The following is a 20646-nucleotide window of genomic DNA, read 5'->3' as shown; positions in this document are numbered from 1 at the left end:
TTGATGTTTAACTTGTGCAAGGAATTTTCGCCCATGATTTTCTTGCTTTTCCAGACACTCAAACAAAAAGAGGACAACTCACAAAAAAATGCATTTAATACTTAATTAATTTTTATATATTTGTATTTTTAATGAAGAGGAGAACGGATCGGTCGCCCAGTAGATCGATCACAAGTATATATGTGTAAATACATATATTTTTTGTAAATTATTTCGCAAGAACAAAAGCTAGAGAATCCAAAACCAAAACAAACGCAAACTGTTATACTCGAGTTGAGATACTTCAGATTTCAAGTACAGCCAGCACACGTTAGCATAAATTTAACAATAATTACTATTACAACCGTAAATACTTAGCCTAGTTAAAGAGAACCCTTAACAACAACAAAATGTTAACTTAAACACTAAAAAAAGAACTTACTTTTAAGCGCAAATACTATGTGGTTTGTGATGGATATTTGCACTCTAGGGCCTTATATGAAATACACACTACACTACATAACACTCACGTACATAAACATAAACAATTGTTAGTTATTTAAATACTATACACTACACTACACTACACTTAATTGGAGGATGATCGTTTTTATGTGTTCCAAACTCCAAACTCCAACCTCCAAACTCCGAACTCCATATTTTCTCTTGTCCCACTCCCAACTCTCTGTTAAAGTTGTTCACCTCACTAAATACGTGTAAATATGCGGAGCAGGAAGTGCAGTAAACTTGTATTATTTGTTTTATTTCTTATGTCCAACAATAGCGATCCTAAGTTAAGTACCTCGTTGAAACGGCATCAAATGTTCATTTTATTGATCGACAGAGAACACCAAAAATACCGCTAAAACATCTGAAAAAAGTAACCAAATAAATTGGGAGACGAATGAGAACGATTCAAAATAACTTATATTTCAAATATTACGCATAAATGTATTTTAATCAAAGTAAGCCAAACGATTCAATGGATAAAAGCGCATTCATATAAATGAATAAAACCTTTTTGTCTTGATAAATTTACAAAACCATTATTATAATTATTAAATTTACAATGTGAAAATAATAAAAAAAGAAATTATTAAAAATTAAATGCAAAGATTTATTAATTGGGGGTTTTTGGGTAAAAGAACTTACTTTCTAACTTGCAAGCAAAGTGAAAATATGCTCCTTTAAGAGAATTCCCAGTTCTGGATAGTTCACAGGGCAATTAAAAAGTCCGCCATAGTGTGACCATGTTATGCTTCAGTGTTCGATGGTAAGGGTCATAAAAATCGATATAATATAATCGAATATTTCACTAACTTCCGGCCGCGTTTTTTAAATGTAAAAAAATTGGGAAATTCCTTTTAATAATAAAAATTAAGTGATATTATTATAGTTTACTTTTAATTTAAGTTTTTTTAATGTACGTGTTTGACAGAGCATTACCATTTTCCGGCACTTAAGAAAGGCATTGCCATGAAATAAAGAAACTTCTTTACAAAATTTAAAACTCCCCAAAACAAGAACATCCGTTTGCGTTTATATTTTCTTTTCCATTTATTTATTTGCTTTAGTAAACTAATTGGCCAAGGCACACAGAGTTTGTTTGTATTTTCCTTCAATTAGCTCGCTCTCCTCTCACATTTAAAATAGGTTCAATTTATATATATTTAGATAGATATATATATATATTCATAATAAAAACACACGCACATACAAACTGAAGCTAATTAAATAGAAAAACAAATCGTTTCCCGTTAAGCATTTTCCAACGAACCTACGACAAACAAAAAAATTGATGTACTCTCGCTTAAGTGTTAGGAATTAAACTAGATTACGGTTAGCGGTCTATAAACTAAAAAACATCTTAGGGCGCTACACAACTTTAGCATAGATTACAATTAGCGTTTTTCTTTACAATATTACATTAAAAAGATTACAATTTCCTTAGCTCTCCTCGTAACGTTTTTGTGTTCTCTCTGCTGTTTGCTATCAGAGAATAAGTGTTGAATTTTCCTCACATTTTCGCATAGTTTGATTTGGCATTCAACAAGTTGGTCTAACATTGCTAGATATTTTCACATAGGTTATGTCTAAGTTTTGTTCTTTTTGGGGTGGAGGACACATTTGAAGAGCAGTGATAGTTTTTGGGTAGAAAGACACAGAGTTAAGGTCCTGTTCTTCTAGATTAGATTTAGATTAGGCTTATAAGACCCGCTTATATCGCTGCCGTGCGACTTTTGGTCTCCGTTTCTCCATCGCCCACCTCTCAATCTCAACTCTGAATGGGAAGTTGTGGGATGGCCAGGTTGCAACCAGCCTGCTGAGTTGACATCCGGCCATCGATTGAAGGTGGAAGATGGGAGAGGAGTGGTTGGGTAAATTCGCGTTCTCGTCTCGTTTTTAAGGCATTTTGTTTGCTTTGAGCACCAGAAATGTTCGATTTTCCAGTTGGTCCCTTTGTTTTCTAACGATTTAAATATATATGGTTATAGCGCTTGTTCTCAAGTAGTGTAGAAGGATATACTATGTTCAGTTAAAAGTCGAAAGTCCTGACACGCTCTTCCCTTCTTTGCTCCTTTCATCTTCCTTCATCTCTATTCTGTTCCGTTTTAAATTTACTCAGTTCATGCCCTCAGGCATATATATATATTTGTATGTATATGTGTATTCCCTTCTCTACTTTCTCCTATAATTTATATAATATATATAGTTTCATTCTATAGTCACGCATTCTTTACAGTAAGCCCACTCTTTAACTTCTCTCCCTTCTTTGTGACTATTTGACTAACAATGATTTTGGGGTGGGATGTTCTTGGCGGATATGGGTACTTTCTCAGACGTAAACCGGCGCCTGGTCATCCGACATATCCGGCTGCTGTTTGTCGTCGAAGAATCTTCTAAAGGTAAATTCGAAAAATCCGTGGAAGGGCCTGTCGTTCAGGTCGATATCGTCGCCGCTGCTCATGTTGGAGTCGTTCGAGCGCAGCTTGTCCGGGTCCACGGGATCAAAGTTCGACGTGTCCGTTGGGTGCTTAATCTCCGGTATGTAGGGCGCCTTCTGCTTTCGCATGTCCGCAAAGTCGATGCCCTTGAAGAAGTCGTGGCCCTTCACCTCGTCCACACTCTTCCCCAGCCGATTGTCTGCCGCCGCGCATAGTCTCCTTATCAAATCCGTGGCATCCCGCGACAGCTCGGCCTGTGGCGGTATATGCAGAGTTTTCTCCCAGTTAATGACCTAAAATCAAGAAAGCATTATTGTATTTTCACTTTTAGTAAGTTAAGTAACTCATTTCCCACCTTTTGTTGCGTTTCCAGCGGACTGTTGGCCAGGAAGGGCGGCTGACCTACCAACATCTCGTAAAGGATGACGCCCACACTCCAGTAATCACAAAGCTGCGTATAGCCACTTCTCTCCAAGACCTCGGGGGCTATGTAGTTCGGGGTGCCCACCAGCGAGTGGGCCAAGACTCTTTGGTGATCGCGCATCCGTCTCCTGCGAATTCGGTATATTAGTCACTTTTCATACTGATTTAGTCTATGAACTCACCTTTCCAGCACTGTGGGCCTGGGTCCGTTTTCCGAGTATTCCTCCCAAGGTTCCATCGAGTCCTGGCGCGAGTGATTGCCTATCAAAAGAGTTTTGTTAGGATATCTTATTTGGAATTGCATTGGGTTATATAAATCTTACCATTTTCCTGGTAGTACTTCGAATTGTGCGTCCATCGGAATCCCGTGCACAGGCCAAAGTCGGTGAGCTTTATGTGTCCGTCTCTATCGATGAGTATGTTATCAGGCTTGATGTCTCTGCAGGAGCATAGAAAGCAGATAACATATAATATATTAAATAATAATAAGGACTTCTCTTTTACCTGTGAATGAAGCCCATTTTGTGGACACTGTCGACGGCGCAGGTGACCTCGGCAATGTAGAATCTAGCCAGCTCCTCCTCGAAAATGCCCAGTTTGATGAGCAGCGACATCAGATCACCACCTGTAGATATAGGGATTAGTATTTGTATTTAGTATTTAGGAATTAGTATTTCTATGTTTCTTCAATTCCCACTCACCTGGTATGTAGTCCATCACAAAATACAGATTATCCTTGTCCTGGAAGCTGTAGTACAACTTCACTACCCAATTATTATCGGCTTCCGCGAGGATATCTCTCTCGGCCTTGACATGAGCCACTTGATTCCTTTTGAGAACGTCGGCCTTCCGCAGGGTCTTCATCGCATACAAATGATTGGAGGTGTCTATTTTCCGCACCAGGGTAACTTCGCCGAAAGCACCCACTCCAATGGGTTTCAGTTTTATGAACATGCTCTTGTCCATCTTGGCGCGCTTCAAACGGATGTAGTTGCTCTCCTTCTGGTTCAGCATTTTCCTCATTTCAATTTGAGTTTGATCCGGAAGTCCCACCTTCAGCATTTCTTTTTCCAGCTGATTTTTGCGATAGGTTCGCTGGCGATACGACTTGATCACGTTCTCTATATGCTGCTCCATGAAGAACTTGAAAGCTTGCGGGGAATACTGCCTGATGCGGAACTCCTTGCGCTCCTCTTCCTTCTCCCTGGAGATTTTCTTGCGTTCCGGGATGGGTGAGGCGTGTTTGATCTTCTTGCAGGTGTTCGACGAGGAGGCAGTGGTGCTGGTGGACCCATTACTGCCCCCGGAGCTATTGGCTCCCGTGTTGGAGGAGCTATTATTGTATTTAGCAGGCGGTATGGGTGGTGTCGTAGCCAAGTTGCTGTTGCTTATTTGTATGTTGTTGTTATTGCAGCTGGGCGGCTTGATTTCGGTGTTGTTGTTATTGCTTTGATAGGGTGGTGGTGGGGGCAACTGCCGGCTGGGATTTCCATTGGTCATCTTCTGCTGATTTTGTTCTCGCTCCCTTTGATCCCGTTCCCGTTGGGCTTGAGCCTGGAGCACCCTTAAGGCCTGAAGTTGTTGCTGCTGCTGGTGGTGTTGCTGCTGCTGCTGCTGTTGCACTTGTTGCTGCTGCACCTGCTGCTGCTGCTGCACCACCGTGGCGGCCTTGGCCTGCATGCTCTTGGCATACGACGGGGGCTCCAGGCAGTTCGTCTTGCTGTTGAGACCCACAAGAGGTGGTGTTGTGGGCGTTGGTGGCTTGGACTGCTGGTGCTGATGGTGCTGCGCTGCCGCTGCTGCTTGTTGCTGCTGCTGCACCACGGCTGCGGATTTTTGGGGGTAGGAAGGTGGTGCGGCCAGGACATGAACAGGCGAATTGCTGGCCGAGGCACTCGAAGGAGATTGAGGAGCCACGGCGGTTTGGAGCACGGGTTTTTGGACCTGCGTGCTTTTCACACTCTGCATTATGATCGGCTGCTGACTTCTGGCCTGGTAAACCCGCGGTTGTGGCTTCGCCAGAGGGGCCGGTGGCAAGGGCACGGTTATGGGGCTCGGTGATCCTGCTGATGTGGCCGAGTATATCCCACTGCTTGGGGATTTCCTGTAATCCGATTGTTGGGACTGCGTGGGCGATTGCCGCGACTGCATGGAGGCTGTATAACTGGGCGGTGGCGGCGGTGCCCCTCCTGCTCCACCTTGAATTAGGTAAGGCGGCGGTGGCTCAACCACTGAACCACTTCCTCCGCCCGGATACAGATTCAGGGACTTAAGCTGCTGCGTTAACTGCTGCTGCTGTTGGCCCTTCAACCCATTTTGGGTTATTACAGGTGAGTTGCCCCGCTGAGCGGGTGGCGCTATCGCCGGCGGGCGGTTGTTCAAGGCCGGCGATCGTCGTTTCACGTACGCCTGGCTGGTTGGCGGCACTGGCGGTGGAGGTGTGGCCGCACTGGAGGCGGTGGGATTACGTGGCGGCGGTGCTGGTGGTGCCACCTCACTGAAACCACTCGGTGACGGGGAAAATCCACCATTTCCGCCAGGATTTCCTCCCGTCCTCGTACTCGGCTGGTGGGTGTGGTGCGAATGAGGGCTGTCCGACCGGGAACTTCCGGCTCCAGAATCCAGAGCCGGACTGCAACGCAAGTAATGATTGCTCGCCGTGTCCCTCTCGATGCTCGGTTTCCGGATCAGTTTATTCGGCATCAAAGCCGTCATCATCTTTGGCACACGACCCATCGCCATCGACCCCACACCAACGCCCACTCCAGATACGGACATGGAAACGGATCCGGGCTGACCTACAATGGCGGGGGGCGGTGGGATGACCACGTCCGGCGAAGGAGACGCCGAGGGTGGAGGTTCCATCGGCGGCTTGGCGTGGTGATAGTCCGGAGTAAGTGCATCGTTGCGTCCGTTGGCCGCCGTATATCGCAGAGGTGTGTAATTCTGGAAGCAATCGAGTAAAGAGGAAAGTGAGTAAAATTATGAATAGTTTGTAATAATTCAATATGAAAAGCTATCTACATATATTAAGATATTAAAAACGAAGAGTGGCAACCCCCTAAAAATTCATTTCACGGTGTCCATTTGCGATCAACATTCCTGCACTGGAAGAAATTCCCTGCTCTTTGCTGTATACTTATTTATGTGTTTGTATCGAAAACTAAACAAAAGACGTGCATACAAAAAAGAAAAACAAAGAACAGCCAAAGGCGAATCGAAGGCTAAAACAAAAGACCGAAGAAATGAGGCGACCAAAGCAACGAAATCAAATTCTTGCCATCGTCGTGAAATTCCTAAAAGTCAAGCGCAGGCAATAGGAGCGAGTGGGAAAGAGCAAACGAAAGAGAGGGGGCGATTGGGGAGTACAAAAAAAAGAGGGGGAGGAGAGGGAAGAAGAAGAGCCGGCTGCCAGATGCGCTCCAAAACACAAGAACAAATACACTTGCAGCGAAGGTTGCCCTTGCCTCCGTCTCGCTCTCACTCATTTGTCTACGTCGCCTTGTTCTTTGGGCCTCCCTTTCATTCCTTGTCAGCTACCCGTTTTACGCGTTCTTTTGATACCTCTGCTCCTCCGTCTGTTCTCTCCTTCCCACCAACAATCGTTTGCCCTTTTGTGACTGATCCTCGATTTTATGACTTTGAATGCCACACTCTCTCTGGCTCTCTTTAATCTAGAGATGGCAGCGTGATGGGAACTTTTATACGATATGGGAACTCAAGTTCTTCAGGTTTAAGATTTATCTTCTTTTGTAATTAATTCAGAATCTTCTTGTAGAGAAGACATTTTAAATGAAATATTTATTTAATGGCAGGCAAACCTTTTCCAGAGGTCATGCTAAATACTGAGTAATTACTGCATAAGTAGGAAGCTTAACACAACAAATAATATTCATTAAATCACTTAACTTGTACTTTATTGCAATTAAAATAAATTAATACTCTGTCGCTTAATAAGATAAATAATCGTTTAAAATTCATATATTCAGACCTGTTCCACGTCTGGCAGGAATTTACGTAGGTGATTTAAATGAAATACCGCCTTTTCAGCAAAGAATGTTTTTTAATTTAAAGATTAAGCTTTGTGCTCTTTTTTATGCCTTTATAAGACTTTTTGGTGAATGATTTTTGTTAGAACATTCTTAAAATACATTTTTATGATGCTAAATTGCTCGCATTTTATTCGGGAATCATTGTGGGGAATTTCACCCATTCTACATGTCGCGATTTGAATGGGCATCAAATTAAATCCAAGGACGCGAACCAAGCGAAGCCCGACAAAGACCCCCAGCAGACTGTGCGTCGCTCTTTGAGGGGCTCCCAATGCCCCATTCTTCCTCGCAGTCTTACATGAAAGCCAATTTACGGCAAATTAGCGAAAGCCAATGGGCTCACTAAATCAGCAAGTGCAACAAGACCAAGAAAAGTGTCGCCCACGCAAATTGGCATTGCTGAATTTTCAAATAAAATAAATTGGATTTATCGGGGTACTTGCGGGCGAAGGGAACGCGCGACGTAGAATTGCCGAAACACTTTCGCTAATCCACTTAAGCTTCTTTGCTTTGCGGTCGCCAATGCAATTTGCAAGGCGATTACGCTGAAGACAAGGTCAAAGGTATTTTCGGATTACACAAGACCAGATATTCTTTAACTGAAAGATTGAAATACTTCACTGGTAAACTTTGTGCTTTTAACAAGGAACTGTAATTAAGTTGTATCTTAGAAACGTTACCGAAAATCTACTAAAACCTAAACTGCATTAGTTTAGTGCTGATAATTATAAAAGTATACCAGGTGTCCCTGTAGCAAGGTGTTACGACCACGAAATTCCTCTAAAATTGCAATGCCAAAATGTAAATATATCAAAATTTAAAATTCTTGGCAAATAGCAATTATTTGTGTACAAAGTGAGTACAGGGAAGACAAGCTAACATGACCATATGATAAAATATTAAATTGTATTTCATATTCAAGGATGCCCCAATAATTTGAGTATAAACTTTGATGTTTCTTTCTAAGGAAGTGAAGGCCAATACTGGGCGGGGAATATCTCTCACCGATCAGACCATAGAAGCACTATATAGATATAGCCAAACATTCTGAAGCACGCCGACTTTTGTTTGTGTTTGTGCTGGTGGGCTGTGCGTGTGTCTGTTTGTCTTTTGTTATTATTAGAGGCAACACACATTCTTTTTTCGGCGATTGCTGCTGCTGATACATATTGGATATGGCTGTACCAGATACGATATAGTATGTAGACACACACTCACATATATTCGGGTGAAAATTCCTGAGAAAAATAGCTAAAGCACTGAGCGCGAGAATACAGAAAATCGAGCGAAAGCGACCCACCGACAGGTTCAACAAATTTTTCGCACGAAAATCGCGCAAATTAGTTGAAAATTGCACCCCAAGGAATTCCATCTCGCTCGAAATCAAATGTGTCCCCCATAAAATGTTTACAGTGCCAGCTGAAAGCGTTTTGATACCCTGTATTAATCGCAAATGCTTTTATAGATTATGTTAATAAAAAATCTAACAATTAATAGTTCCAATTAGTGAGAGCCATTCCCTTGACATCTTTATTCACTAAACTTATTGCACCCACTGTGCCCACACTCTAGATAAATAGCCAACTTCGCACCGAATCTAAAATTGGGATTACATGTGTTCGGGCCAAAACAGCACCAAATATGTCACAGATCATATGGATGGAATGGACCCTGAAATGGTATTGTCAGAGTTCGGACCTCCCTCTCTCCACCAAATCTATTGCTTCGTTTTGTTTACTAATTTATTTATGGATTATTTTAATTTTTATTGTAATGGCATTTGGCTCACTGTTAAATGCGTTGGCGTCTAGCGGCTTGTTTATTCGTTTTTATTCGCTGCCTTTTTGGCGTTTGGATTCCAATTTATTATCAGCGTTTGTTATTTTAATTAATTTCTCTGCATACTTGTGGCCCAACCATTTTTGATATGGATATTTATAGCAGGAGCAGAGTGAGTTTACAAAATCGATTTATGGGTAGCTAACCGGCTAAAATATAAGTTTTTTTTTTTTTACAATACTTTAGCTTTAAGTTTTCTGTGATTTTGAAATTCGATTTTAACAGTTCTGGTTCTGCCTTTTCCTCAGTTTTACTAATACAACCTGTTATGAATTTATACGTAAAGTCGGCTTCCGAATGATCTTTCAAAGGGTATCAGCTCGCCTAAGTGGTAAGCGACTGTGTGGGCGTGAACATGGCCGCTGAAAGTGTTGATCGGACCGTGCATAAATTTCGTATTTATTTATCGTCTATCGTTTATCGCTCTGACATGCTCTGCCCACATATGGACGAAAACCCCCCGATCCCGATCCCAGTATTCCAACATATGAGCCATATATGAGCAGATTATGGGTTTCAGGTATTTAGCGCTCAGCATGACCAATTAGCCGGGCCATTGTGCTTCAAAGCTCGCAGGCAGGCTGCCTGGCAGGCGTAGGCCGAAAAGCCAGGCGAAAGTTGGCCAAAACCGAAGACTGAAAGCCCCAACAAAAAGCCAAAGAGTCTCTGTGCCAATGCCAATGGCAAATGGCACAGCAATTGCAGCATTAAATTGGCCTGTCCAAACTGGCCGCAGTCATAACAATTAGCCAGCTCCAAAGCATATATTTTATGGCCGAAAACCTGAGCACGCCCATCGCCGGGATTAAGAGAAATCTCCCCTTCGTTCCCCTTCTTTCGTTGGACTCTGGAATTTCTTTGGCCTGATCCTCGAATCCGAATCCAAAGAGCCCGGAACATAATTTACAGTCGCAGCAAACAGTAGCTGGCAAGTGGAGATCGTAAAACTTTAAATTGATGACCCGTCAGATAATATTTAAGAATTTTTATGTCCTCCTCCTCTGCCTTGGCTTGTCTCAAAACAAACTCCTTGCCGCAGCCTTTTCGCATTCGCATTTTTAAAGCCCGTTTCAGAACTTTAGGCTTTGCAGCGATTGAAATCTTTAATAGTGGCTTAAAAAAGAAATGCTGACAGGAGAGCAGTCATCGAGATGGGTTGGCCATCAAAAGTAGCCAGTTATGGGATGTGTTAACTTATTGAAAAGATACATACTCTCCAAGAACATATAAATAAATAGCCATAAACACGTCATTTCACTGGGCTACTCCTCAGAGCGCTATTATCTTTTTTATAGATTTGCATTCTGATAGGTTATTACGCCGTTTAGTTTATGGAACAAGGAAACAGTTATTGGCAAGGAATGCTGATTAGATGAAGTTTTGGTAAGGCCGTGATATAATTAACTAGTTCTCATGGTCTATGTTCCATTACGAAAAGGATATAAACTTAAGCTCGTTACTTTCTTAATTCTGATTAAGTGAGAAATAAAACAGGAAATTCCCTTTACTGCACAATCATTTCCTTACACCTTCGTCACGCACTGTATCTAACTGACTAACTGACTTGAGAGTTTAACTGTAGAGAGAGCAACCAGTTAATAAATGATTATGGCCAGTTGCTTGGCTAATTGAGGAGATGGTGCTGAAATCGTTAACCGATCCTGCAAGACCATCGCAACCATTAGTCATTGGCCCCCTTCCCGCCCATCGTTTGGGGAATTTTCGGCATTCATTGAAATCAATAGCAACCCACTCATCAATTGGCTTGGAATATATATTCCGATCTGATCGGTTGAGTTCGAAGTGTGACGTCAATGCCAAGAATCCAGGGCGATCGCGTGTACGCACACTTCGCTACTGTAAAGATCATCTCGTGTGTGTGCTCTCATTTCCCTCTCTTTCTACACGGAGAGAAAACTTTCAGAGTTTGTACCACTTGTACACATTTTTTTTACTCAGAACAGTTTCACCGTATGCCACTGTCAACATTTCAAGTGTTTCAGAGCACTTAATTTTATTTTTTACACAAAATTTGATGCAAATCCTTTGATCCATATTTTTCGATAGCAAAAAATCGCCGAGCTCGCAAAACAACTTGTAACTTTACGCCTCTCACAACCAAACAAAAGAGGATGTTCCATTGAAACTTGGTACAGATGTTAGGGAAGAGTGTACCAATATAACAAAACAAAAAAAACGATAATCGAAAATATGTTGCCCGCGAAATTTGAAAAGTCACCTTACTTTTTGAACACACCTCGTATATATATTTTAACTCATCACATAAGTATGATCGTCAAGTTTACTTTTTCTCTCTGTGCAGCTCACTTTCTGTCCCTCTTCCGCTGGTCACTTTGTCTGCCAGCCCCTCGCCACCAATCCACCCACTCGGCAAGGCAGAAGGTCAATTGCATTTCGCTTGCCAGTTCATTAATTTCGCCCCCCCTTCGGCTGCCTCTGCACACAAGTTAAATATAGCTCGTCTAGATCTTTTTCTTCTGACCAGGCTAATTGCCAACTCCTGTTGCCGTTGCTACCACAGCTGACCAACCACCCACCTCCTGACCTTGTTCGAACTCGCGCGCGCAGGTGAAAAATCCGCGGCTCGTGCCAGTTTCTAAAAAAATATCTGACGTTATTCTTGGCTAGAGAGAATTTTGGCATTAATGTATTTCTGAGTACACATACTATATATCTTAGAAGATACCAGTATTAGTCGGTATCTGTATTAGTTCTTACCATATCTTTACTATTCTTCATTCTTTAAAAACATAAATTCAGTTTCGTAAACAACAAACACTTAAAGATTGACCATAAAAGACATAAAATCAAGAGCAGTTACTAGTTAGCCACACTTTCCCAGTCTCGTCTTGAAAATCACCCACGCTGTAGAGAAAATCTGGGGAAATGGTCATTGCTAGAGGTCTTGTGGCTTGCATTTTTTCTGGTTGTTAGTTTTTTATTAGTTGTCGTGTCTCCTCTTTTTGTGTCTTGGTTGTCGCGTCATTTGTCGACCGACTATAAAAAGTTGTGATAAGCGTTTTTAATGGCATAACTTCCACGCGACAGCCAAGACGATCTTAAGTAGAATGAGACGCGGCTGAGCCGGGCTAAACTGAGATGAGTTGAGTGGCATGGAGCTAAACGGTTTATTTAAATTCTTTGAGCCTGTTCAACAGCTTGAACTGACCACTTTAAGTGAGTCAGCGATGGAAATTCTTTAGCTTTATGTATTTGGAAGAAAAACAAAGGAAAACTGACAATGATTATGAAGTAGAACGTTTTGTTATTTCAGGAGATTTGTCTTCAACAAAAACACTTTTCTAGCGAAGTATATTTCATTTTTTAAGTCAATAAAAACTTCAAACATGTTTTATAATGGCAAACATCTTGCTTTGACCAAAGTTCACAGATCTTGTTTTCTGTTTACCATATGAAATACTTTTTAAGCTGAATGAAGATTTTCTTTAATCAGCCCATTCATCATTTGATAAAATCTACGATCTGATTCAGACGAACTAGCAAATTCATGCAAATTTATACCACATTTGTTTTCATTTCGCTGTTTTTTTTTTTTGTGAAATCAATGAACAGAAATACTGGTCGTATCTAACAGATAATTCCTAGTACTGAGCTGTAAATCTTTCGTAGTTTCGAATGAAGATTCCCTGAATCGAGATGCAGATCTTCTTCTCTAACTGAAAACTAATTGCAATTTACTTTCTGCTCTTACCTGATTATTCCTATGGTTATTTTGTACTTCGAATCGGGTTAGGTCCTGCTTGATGCTCTCGAGGGCTTCCGCCGTGTATTTATCATTGGGGCGACCGCCCCTTTTTTCGCCCGCTGGATGCATGATGCTGCTTCTTCGCCCTGTGGTATTTAGCACTCATAGCACAAGAAATGCTCGACGACCGCCAGTTTACACACGCACAGCACACACACACTCAGGGCACATCGGCGGCCAGGGATTTGATTTAAATAAATATTTCTGCGGCTTTGCCTTTCTTGTTATTATTATTTAATTGGATGTTTTGTATAAAATACACGTAAATTGATAGATTATGCCACTCGATTTGTGATTTGTTTTATTTTATTTTGTTTTGTTAGGTTGAGCTGAGTTGAGCTAAGTTGAGTTGAGCTGAATACGACGAGTATTTCCTCAGCAGGGGCACTTTTTGCATTTGATTATTTGTGGGGAGACTTTATAATGAACTACTTAGTGGTCGTCGGACATGCGAAGGTTTACGATGCTTTATTATCTCGATCTTGATATTGTTGCTCTCAATAAAGATAAATGTGTTTGCACTGCTCTTTCTCGCTGTGTAGGCTTCTGCTTTTGTTTGTCGTCGGATTATTTATCACTCGCGCCGGGAATTCTTCCACTTCACATTTGCATTATAACAAAACCTCTCTCGCCGCCCGACATTCATTTCGCATGTAAATACTTCTCCTCACATTTTATTTCTGATTCCGATTCCGAATCTGAATCTGAATCCGACTTTTAGTATTCTGTATTCTCTTTGTACTTCTCTGCTTTATCACAGATTCCGCGCTGGCCGCAGACACAATTCAAATTCGAAGATAGTTGGCAGATCCGAACAAAAGTCCCAGGCGATGAATGAATCTCATTTGAATATTTGAATATCAAAATATTAGTTGATTTTTAATTTGATTTGATTCTCGGCCTCACGGAATTTTAATTGATCCTACGCACGAATCGATGGCGGCCAACTTGGAGCTGAAAATAGACAAGAGGCGGGGGGATTCGATGAGAAAATTGATCAAACGAAAATTGTCACACGCTATATGCGAAACAAGGTTTCGGTCGCGTTTTTTATTCGCCTGCAAAGTGACCCATTCATTAGAAGCCCACACAGAAGTGGCTGGGTTCAGACAGCCTGAACTTAATTACAGCGACTCTTTGTATTTAAGAAAGCACTTTAGCTAGTCTCAAAGCTAGTAGAAATGAGAAGCAACTCAAATTCATAGTAATCAGTAAAGATATATGACTAAAAAGTACTCTACTTCCAAATTCCCTTCCCAACTCATCAGTCAAAAGTCCAAATATGCAACACTATCTCGCCCGTTGATGGGTTTGTTGGCCCATTCGAGTGCCAGCGACGTGAGTCACTGAATATCGGGGGTCTTAAAGAGCTGCCGGAAAATCCACACTCATTGTCCGTAATGACCATCGCAGCTTGTGAAGGAAGTGCTTTTTGTGCATGATTTTCACGCCTTTTGCCTGTGATTTTCGGGTTCGCACTGGCCCGAGTTGCAACCGATCGAGGCAAAAACAAAGTGGGGAATTCAGGTGGCCGCCGGGGTGCCCATAAATTATGCTCTTATGTCATGTTTTAAATTCTGGGGAAATGTAAAAAAATCCCCCACACCAAAAAGGCGGCAACAGCGCAACAGCAACGCAAATACAAACCCATTTTTATGACGAACCATTAAGTTCACACTACATTAGGGGGATCGGGGGGCGGAGGGAGTGGCGTGCGCACCTGACTATGAAATAGCCATCGACAGATAGATATGTAAACAAACACGGAATTTCGCCGAATTTGTGCCAAGTGCAAATGAGGAAGGAAACGCAACGAACACGGGGGAGTGTGGCAATGATCGACGCTTGTGATACCCTGCTAAATTACACAGACAAGATAGCTAAACAGATATTAACTAGAAACTAAATGCTTCTGAGTTTTGATGACTCATATAAAGACAGTTGTTTATAGTGAAGAAATGTGATAAAGTAACCCAATCCTTTCCTTATTATTTGATTATAAATTACTTGTTGATTTCAAGTGAAGTTCTGGGGAAGCTATAGTTTAAAGGTGATTCTTGGGAAATCGTTGTAGAAGCCCCCTGCAAAGTTAGTTTTAGATCCCAGAAAATATCTAAGAAATCATAATGCCCCCACAACAGCATTGCTTTCATATTGATGGCTGCATTAATAACCGATTCCGCAATTTAGCCATAAAGTTGGCACACTAAATAGTTGACATTCCTGGCAGCACTCGCGTACATACAAGTATATAGAAACGAACGTGCATATATCCAGAGATAATGAACCATAGACATCTGTCAACATTCAAACATGACTCTGTGCCTTGATCTGCAAACAGCCTTTTGATTGCCCTGTAAATTCACTCGAACATAAAAGCCAGCAGCAACAAAATGGCACGGCTAAATGCGAGTTTTAATTATTCTGTTGACAAAAGTTGTTTTCTTTACTTTAATTCTATTCTATTAGCTTTGGCCGAGGAATGTGAATTTTGCCGGGGTTGTGTACACGAGACATAGATGATAACAAGCCGGGGAACATATAGATCTTGGGTGGGTAAACATCTCGGGCCCCACGCGCCAAATCCGAGTGTCAACAGAGATCGGCCCTGGTATAACATATACATATACATATATATATAACTATGTATATATATAGCCTCCCGCATTATTTTTGTTTTGGTGCCAAGTTGGGAAATTTTCGCATTCCACGCATACCCCACAGTATTTTTGCGCAAATAAACACACGAGTGTGTACATAACATATCCAATAACTAATTAACAATCCAAATAACTAATTCGCCTGCAATCCTCTGCCTCTGTCGCTATCCCTTTCCCTGCTCCATCCCACCCCCACTCTGGCGAGATATTTTGATTTTGATGCGTTATTAAGCGGCTACGCTATCGGAATTTTTAATTGTTTAATTGCGTCCAAAGTTGTGCCTCCACATAAAAGCCTGAGTGCCGCCTTGTATCTAAGGCTATATCTAAATGGCTTTTATTTTCTATTTTCGCTTACGCAGAATTTCGTATTTAGCATTAATTGAGACACTTTATTGGCAATTAAAAGCTCTGAGCACCAGGCTTTTCGGATTGTTACTTTATAAATCTTCAAAATCTAATATTCAGAATTAATCATGGAAAATTAAAATACGTGTGAGGGCTTAATAACCTTACCTAACTTTATAGTAAAAGATATAGGAATGCATTACACAAAATTATCTTTTTAAAGGTTGTGTAATGCTTTCCCAGCGTTTAGTTCTAAGATAGTACTCCTAATAACTTTCGCAAACCAGGATTTAGTATTTATATTGTCAAGATTGTGTTTATTTTGACACTTGTTAGAGGCTGTTTCATCACCTCTGACTTACACTGAGTAAACAGGGGTTTATTAATAGCGTTATCTATCTAACAGATTAACGGTGAAAAGTCTACCAACTTATTTGGTCAACTAACTTTAAATGGTAGCAACATAATTCTATCCGATATATAACTATAACTTCAGATCCGACTCCTAACTATGCTTACTTATCGCGTAATAGATTTCGTTACCATAGTAAGAAACCAAAAGATCCCCGAATCCGGAGGGAATGGCGAGGCATCCAAAAGAGAGCGATCGAGAGGAGTGAGTAAGGAGGGCGAGAAAAGGGGAGTACAGGGAGGAGAGAGAGAATCTCGCTGCAGGGGGCAAACACTCGACTACACACACACACACACACAGAGGCAGGCGAAGAAGTGTGCGACGCGTCAGGGCAGAAGATAAAAATAGTATTAGTTGCTGATTATTATTGCAAAAATGCGCATTCCACAGCAAAGAAGGAGAGGAGCAGAGAGGAAAAGGGGGAGGTGGCAGGCGGAAAAAAGGGGGCGGGACGGGCGGCTGCTGCTGTTTTGTTGCTTTTGCTCTCTCTGTTTTCGTTTCGTTTTCCCTTTTCTCATCCACTCTCTGACACAGACACTCACACTTACACAGAGGCGTGTTTCAAAATGTGCATGTGTGGCTAGGGGTCGGAAAGGGGCTGGGGCAGGAACGGCGGGAGGGAATTGAAGCAAGCAAGAAAAACGAGCTAAATTGCATTTTCGTCGTCGACGTCGCTCGACTTACATTGCAGTGGAACAGTGGCGAGGAATGGGCGGGGAAAATTCCAGCGGGTTGTGGGTTATTTTTTTAGGGGGAGGCTGCTGATCAACGGACACTCCCACACCACTTTCTTGAGAAATACTATGGATTTCTGATATTAAAAAATGGTTTTTTGAATTCTACAATGTGCCGATACTAATCGGAAATATCCTCTTGAAATGATTTTAAATATGAAGCAAACCAAAACAATATAAAGGAATAGATAACCCATATCTGATAATGTCTACTTAATATTTCAAGCCCCTTTTTGCAGGGTAGGGTATCTATTTATTCGCTACAATCCTCTCGTAACCTTCTTCTTCCTTTTCTTGTTTTATCGTTCATTTACTTTTAAAAGCGAACAACAACAGCAAAAACAGCCCACTGTATTGGTATTTATTGCCCTGCTCTCTGCTTTTCGTCTATGTGTGCATGCGAGTGTGTGTGTCCGTGTGCTTTGTGGAATGCACACGATCAACGCCAATGGAGCCTCACCTGTTCCAGCAACAAAACCAGCAAAAGCAACAACAACAGCAACAGCGGCAGCAGCACACTCACATAATCCACTGCGAATTGCATGCTGGAATGTGAATGGAATCCCAACGATTTTCCAGCGTCGCTGACGATGACGCCGCTGTTTGCTGGTCTTAACAAAAACAACAATCGCAAAAGCAGCAGCAACAACTACAAAACACAACAATACTAGTAGTAGTAGTAGTACTAGTAGTAGTGGCAGTATAACAACAACATTTTGCACATTTGGGAGGAGTTTTTGGGCTTTTGTTAGCAGAGTGGTCAAGTTTTTTTTTGGTTTGTTGCAACTTTTGTGGGCTTGTTTATATCCCAGCCATGTATTGAGTTTTTATAAACATTCGATGGAAAATATTAGGAATTTCGATTGGGATCGTTGATATACTTTTAGCATATATATCCACTATATCATTTACTTTGAAATTTTCCAAGTAATAGGGAATGCATTTTATTTTGATTGAGAATGGGTAATATATAATGATATCTTATGGCATATTTTCATTTGATTTGTACCATAAAAGGGCTGTTTCTATTCATAAATATATGTCAAAATAGTTTCAAAACCAAACTCAAAACTTATAAATCTCGCATCTCAGATCTACAAATATTAACCTAAATAAATTATTATGCTCATAAGGTTGAACCCATGAAAAAACATTACGCTATAGCTAACGAAAACTACAAAACTTTTCAGTAGCCTGCGACACAGACATTTTGCATTTCATCGGCAGGCTAAGTTGCAATTAAGTTTATGAATTTCGGCTGGCATGCCGACACGCTGACTTCACAAAAGGAGGAGGTTTCTTGCTTTATGTTTTTGCTTTTGTTTTTTGCCAGCATAAATAAGCCGCCTGAGAAATTATTGTCGCACTGACATTGAAGTGGCGGCGCAGCCTCTAATTACATATTACAATGGGTTGCACTGCAGTTACTTGTGCCACATTTCGAATTTTGCATCTTTCGTATTTACATTTACTTTGTTGCTCTCGTGCATTTTCCCCCATATTTCTGTCTGTCGTTTGTGTGCATTACCCATATGCAAATCTGAGGCAGCTGCTGCCCACGGTTGCATCAACACCACGGATATTGTCACACTGTTGCTCTTTTCCTTGGCTACAGTGAGCATTTCCTTTGGTGATTTGTGTAGACTACTCAAGAAACTATACCTAACACCTTTATATAGATTAGTTACTGTTAGAAGTATACGATATCCAAAGATAACATTTTACCATTTTAATATTTTATCTAGTCGGTGCTATTTTGTTACTAAGTTCACGATCTAAGTTACAGGATTCTTTAAACAAAATAACTAACATTTCCTTAGTTACTTTAGTTTGTTTTTACTGTAGACGATTCTTGCTCTGTTTTCGTATTGCTTATTGTTGTACTCCCGCAATTACTATTCCTATTGTTATTATTTTTGTTAATGTAATTGTCGCCTTTAGTTTGTTCCGTACTATTGTTTTCTTGTTGATTTTTATGACACCTGAAATACATCGCCAATTAGCCGCACTTTCGGTTGGAAAATTTTAAACGAAAACTGGAAAGCTGTGAGAAATCCGTGTAGAAATTGACCTTGTCTAATGTCGATGGGAAAACGAAAGGAATTCTAATTTACACTGGAATTAAGCTATATATTATTTGAGATTTATAGTTTTTTCACACTAGTACACTCGGCGGGAAAGAGAAGGAAGATAGAAGAATTTAATCCGATTTGTGTAGCAACATCTCTCCCTCTCTTTTCCACCTTCGCTCTGCCTCACACACACATATGCACAGTTATATATATTGATATTCCACGAGAGAGCGAGAGCGAAATATGTAAATACAGCCTGTTGCATTTGTGTGTGTATTTCGCATTTCGTTTTCAGGCACTTTTCCGCACATTTTTGATTGCTTTTTGTGCGTTTTTCCGTGCAGTTTTCCTCGCTTTTCCACACAGACAATTGGAAATGCACACCATTACATATTAGGCACACACAATCGCATCTGCACACGCACTAGCACACACACTCACACATTCAACAGATATTGCATTTTCTGGACTGGAAGATACGCAAATTCCAGATGCAAACGTTGCATTTTCACTAGGCATTTTCCACAATTACCTTCGCTCCTTCACGTTTTCCACGTTTTCCCCGCAATTTCCTTGCTTTTCGCCTCTTTGTTCTCGCCTTTTTCGCGTTTCCCACACACGGCACTTATTGCTTTTCTTCTTTTCCTCTTTTTATTATTTTCCTTTTGTTGATCAATCGCTGAGATTTGTTGATATTTTTCCACTAGTTGCACTCGCGTCCGCGGTTTTTCACTTTTCGCGTGGATTTAATCGCATTTTCCGGGCATTTTCGATGCGCGTTTGGCTTAAATTTAGTAAAAATTAATTCGTGGTGTGGCCACATATCGATAGCCCAACATCGATAGTCAGGTCACTAGAGATGGGTAGGGTATTATCTGGCAGCCTCTTCTACCATCGATATGTTGATTGGGAAAATGAAATAAAATAATTGTTTGTTAAAATATATCTACCCATTATTCGTATGTATATAAATCATTTTATGAATTCTTGTTTTTTATTGGAATCTAATTTTTGAGATTCATTGGGACGCCAATTAGAATTTACCTAAGACGCAAACCAATTCTAATTGCCAAATAACAAAGACTCAAGCCTTGTTGATATTCCCTAACTTAGTTATTATATTTCCATAAATCTTGTAGTCTTTGTGCCGAAAAATTATCCAGGATATGGCAAATTAATATTTTACTTTAAATATTTTTAGTAATTGAAGATGAACTACATTAACTTTAATTTAAATATAATTCAATTATTTTGTGATTATCAGCTTTTAGTCATGCAGTGAATGCAGTGAGTGATTTTGTTGAAGCTTCTGTCCCACAGATGGCGCCGGGCCTTAAAGCAAACGGTGTATAGTATGACCACAATTGCCAAAATGGTTTCAACAACCCAGGTTGC

General features: G+C 40.9%; 1 protein-coding gene across 1 annotated transcript; it reads right to left on the bottom strand.

The window, feature by feature from the left end:
* Positions 1 to 1517: 1517 nt before the first annotated feature.
* On the bottom strand, positions 1518 to 20082 carry LOC108113501 (serine/threonine-protein kinase Warts). The gene is made up of 8 exons (XM_017224089.2): positions 19784 to 20082; positions 12972 to 13979; positions 4049 to 6293; positions 3852 to 3972; positions 3671 to 3786; positions 3530 to 3608; positions 3280 to 3475; positions 1518 to 3217 (listed from the first exon to the last, which is right to left on the bottom strand). Exons 2-8 carry the CDS (start codon positions 13092 to 13094, stop codon positions 2816 to 2818), a joined length of 3282 nt encoding a protein of 1093 aa, XP_017079578.2. The 5' UTR covers positions 13095 to 13979; positions 19784 to 20082; the 3' UTR covers positions 1518 to 2815.
* Positions 20083 to 20646: the final 564 nt, after the last annotated feature.

Source organism: Drosophila eugracilis, unplaced genomic scaffold, assembly GCF_018153835.1.
Source record: "Drosophila eugracilis isolate 14026-0451.02 unplaced genomic scaffold, ASM1815383v1 contig_1781, whole genome shotgun sequence".
Taxonomy (NCBI): Eukaryota; Metazoa; Arthropoda; class Insecta; order Diptera; family Drosophilidae; genus Drosophila; species Drosophila eugracilis.
Note: the sequence above shows the minus strand (reverse complement) of the source record. Positions and strands in the feature narration are given on the sequence as shown.

Coding starts and splice junctions, on each gene's coding strand:
- LOC108113501 (XM_017224089.2), bottom strand. CDS start 13,094: ATGCATCCAGCGGGCGAAAAAAGGGGCGGTCGCCCCAATGATAAATAC. Junction 3,787..3,851: donor AAAATGGGCTTCATTCACAG/GTAAAAGAGAAG, acceptor ATGCTCCTGCAG/AGACATCAAGCCTGATAACA. Junction 3,218..3,279: donor CGCTGGAAACGCAACAAAAG/GTGGGAAATGAG, acceptor TCTTGATTTTAG/GTCATTAACTGGGAGAAAAC.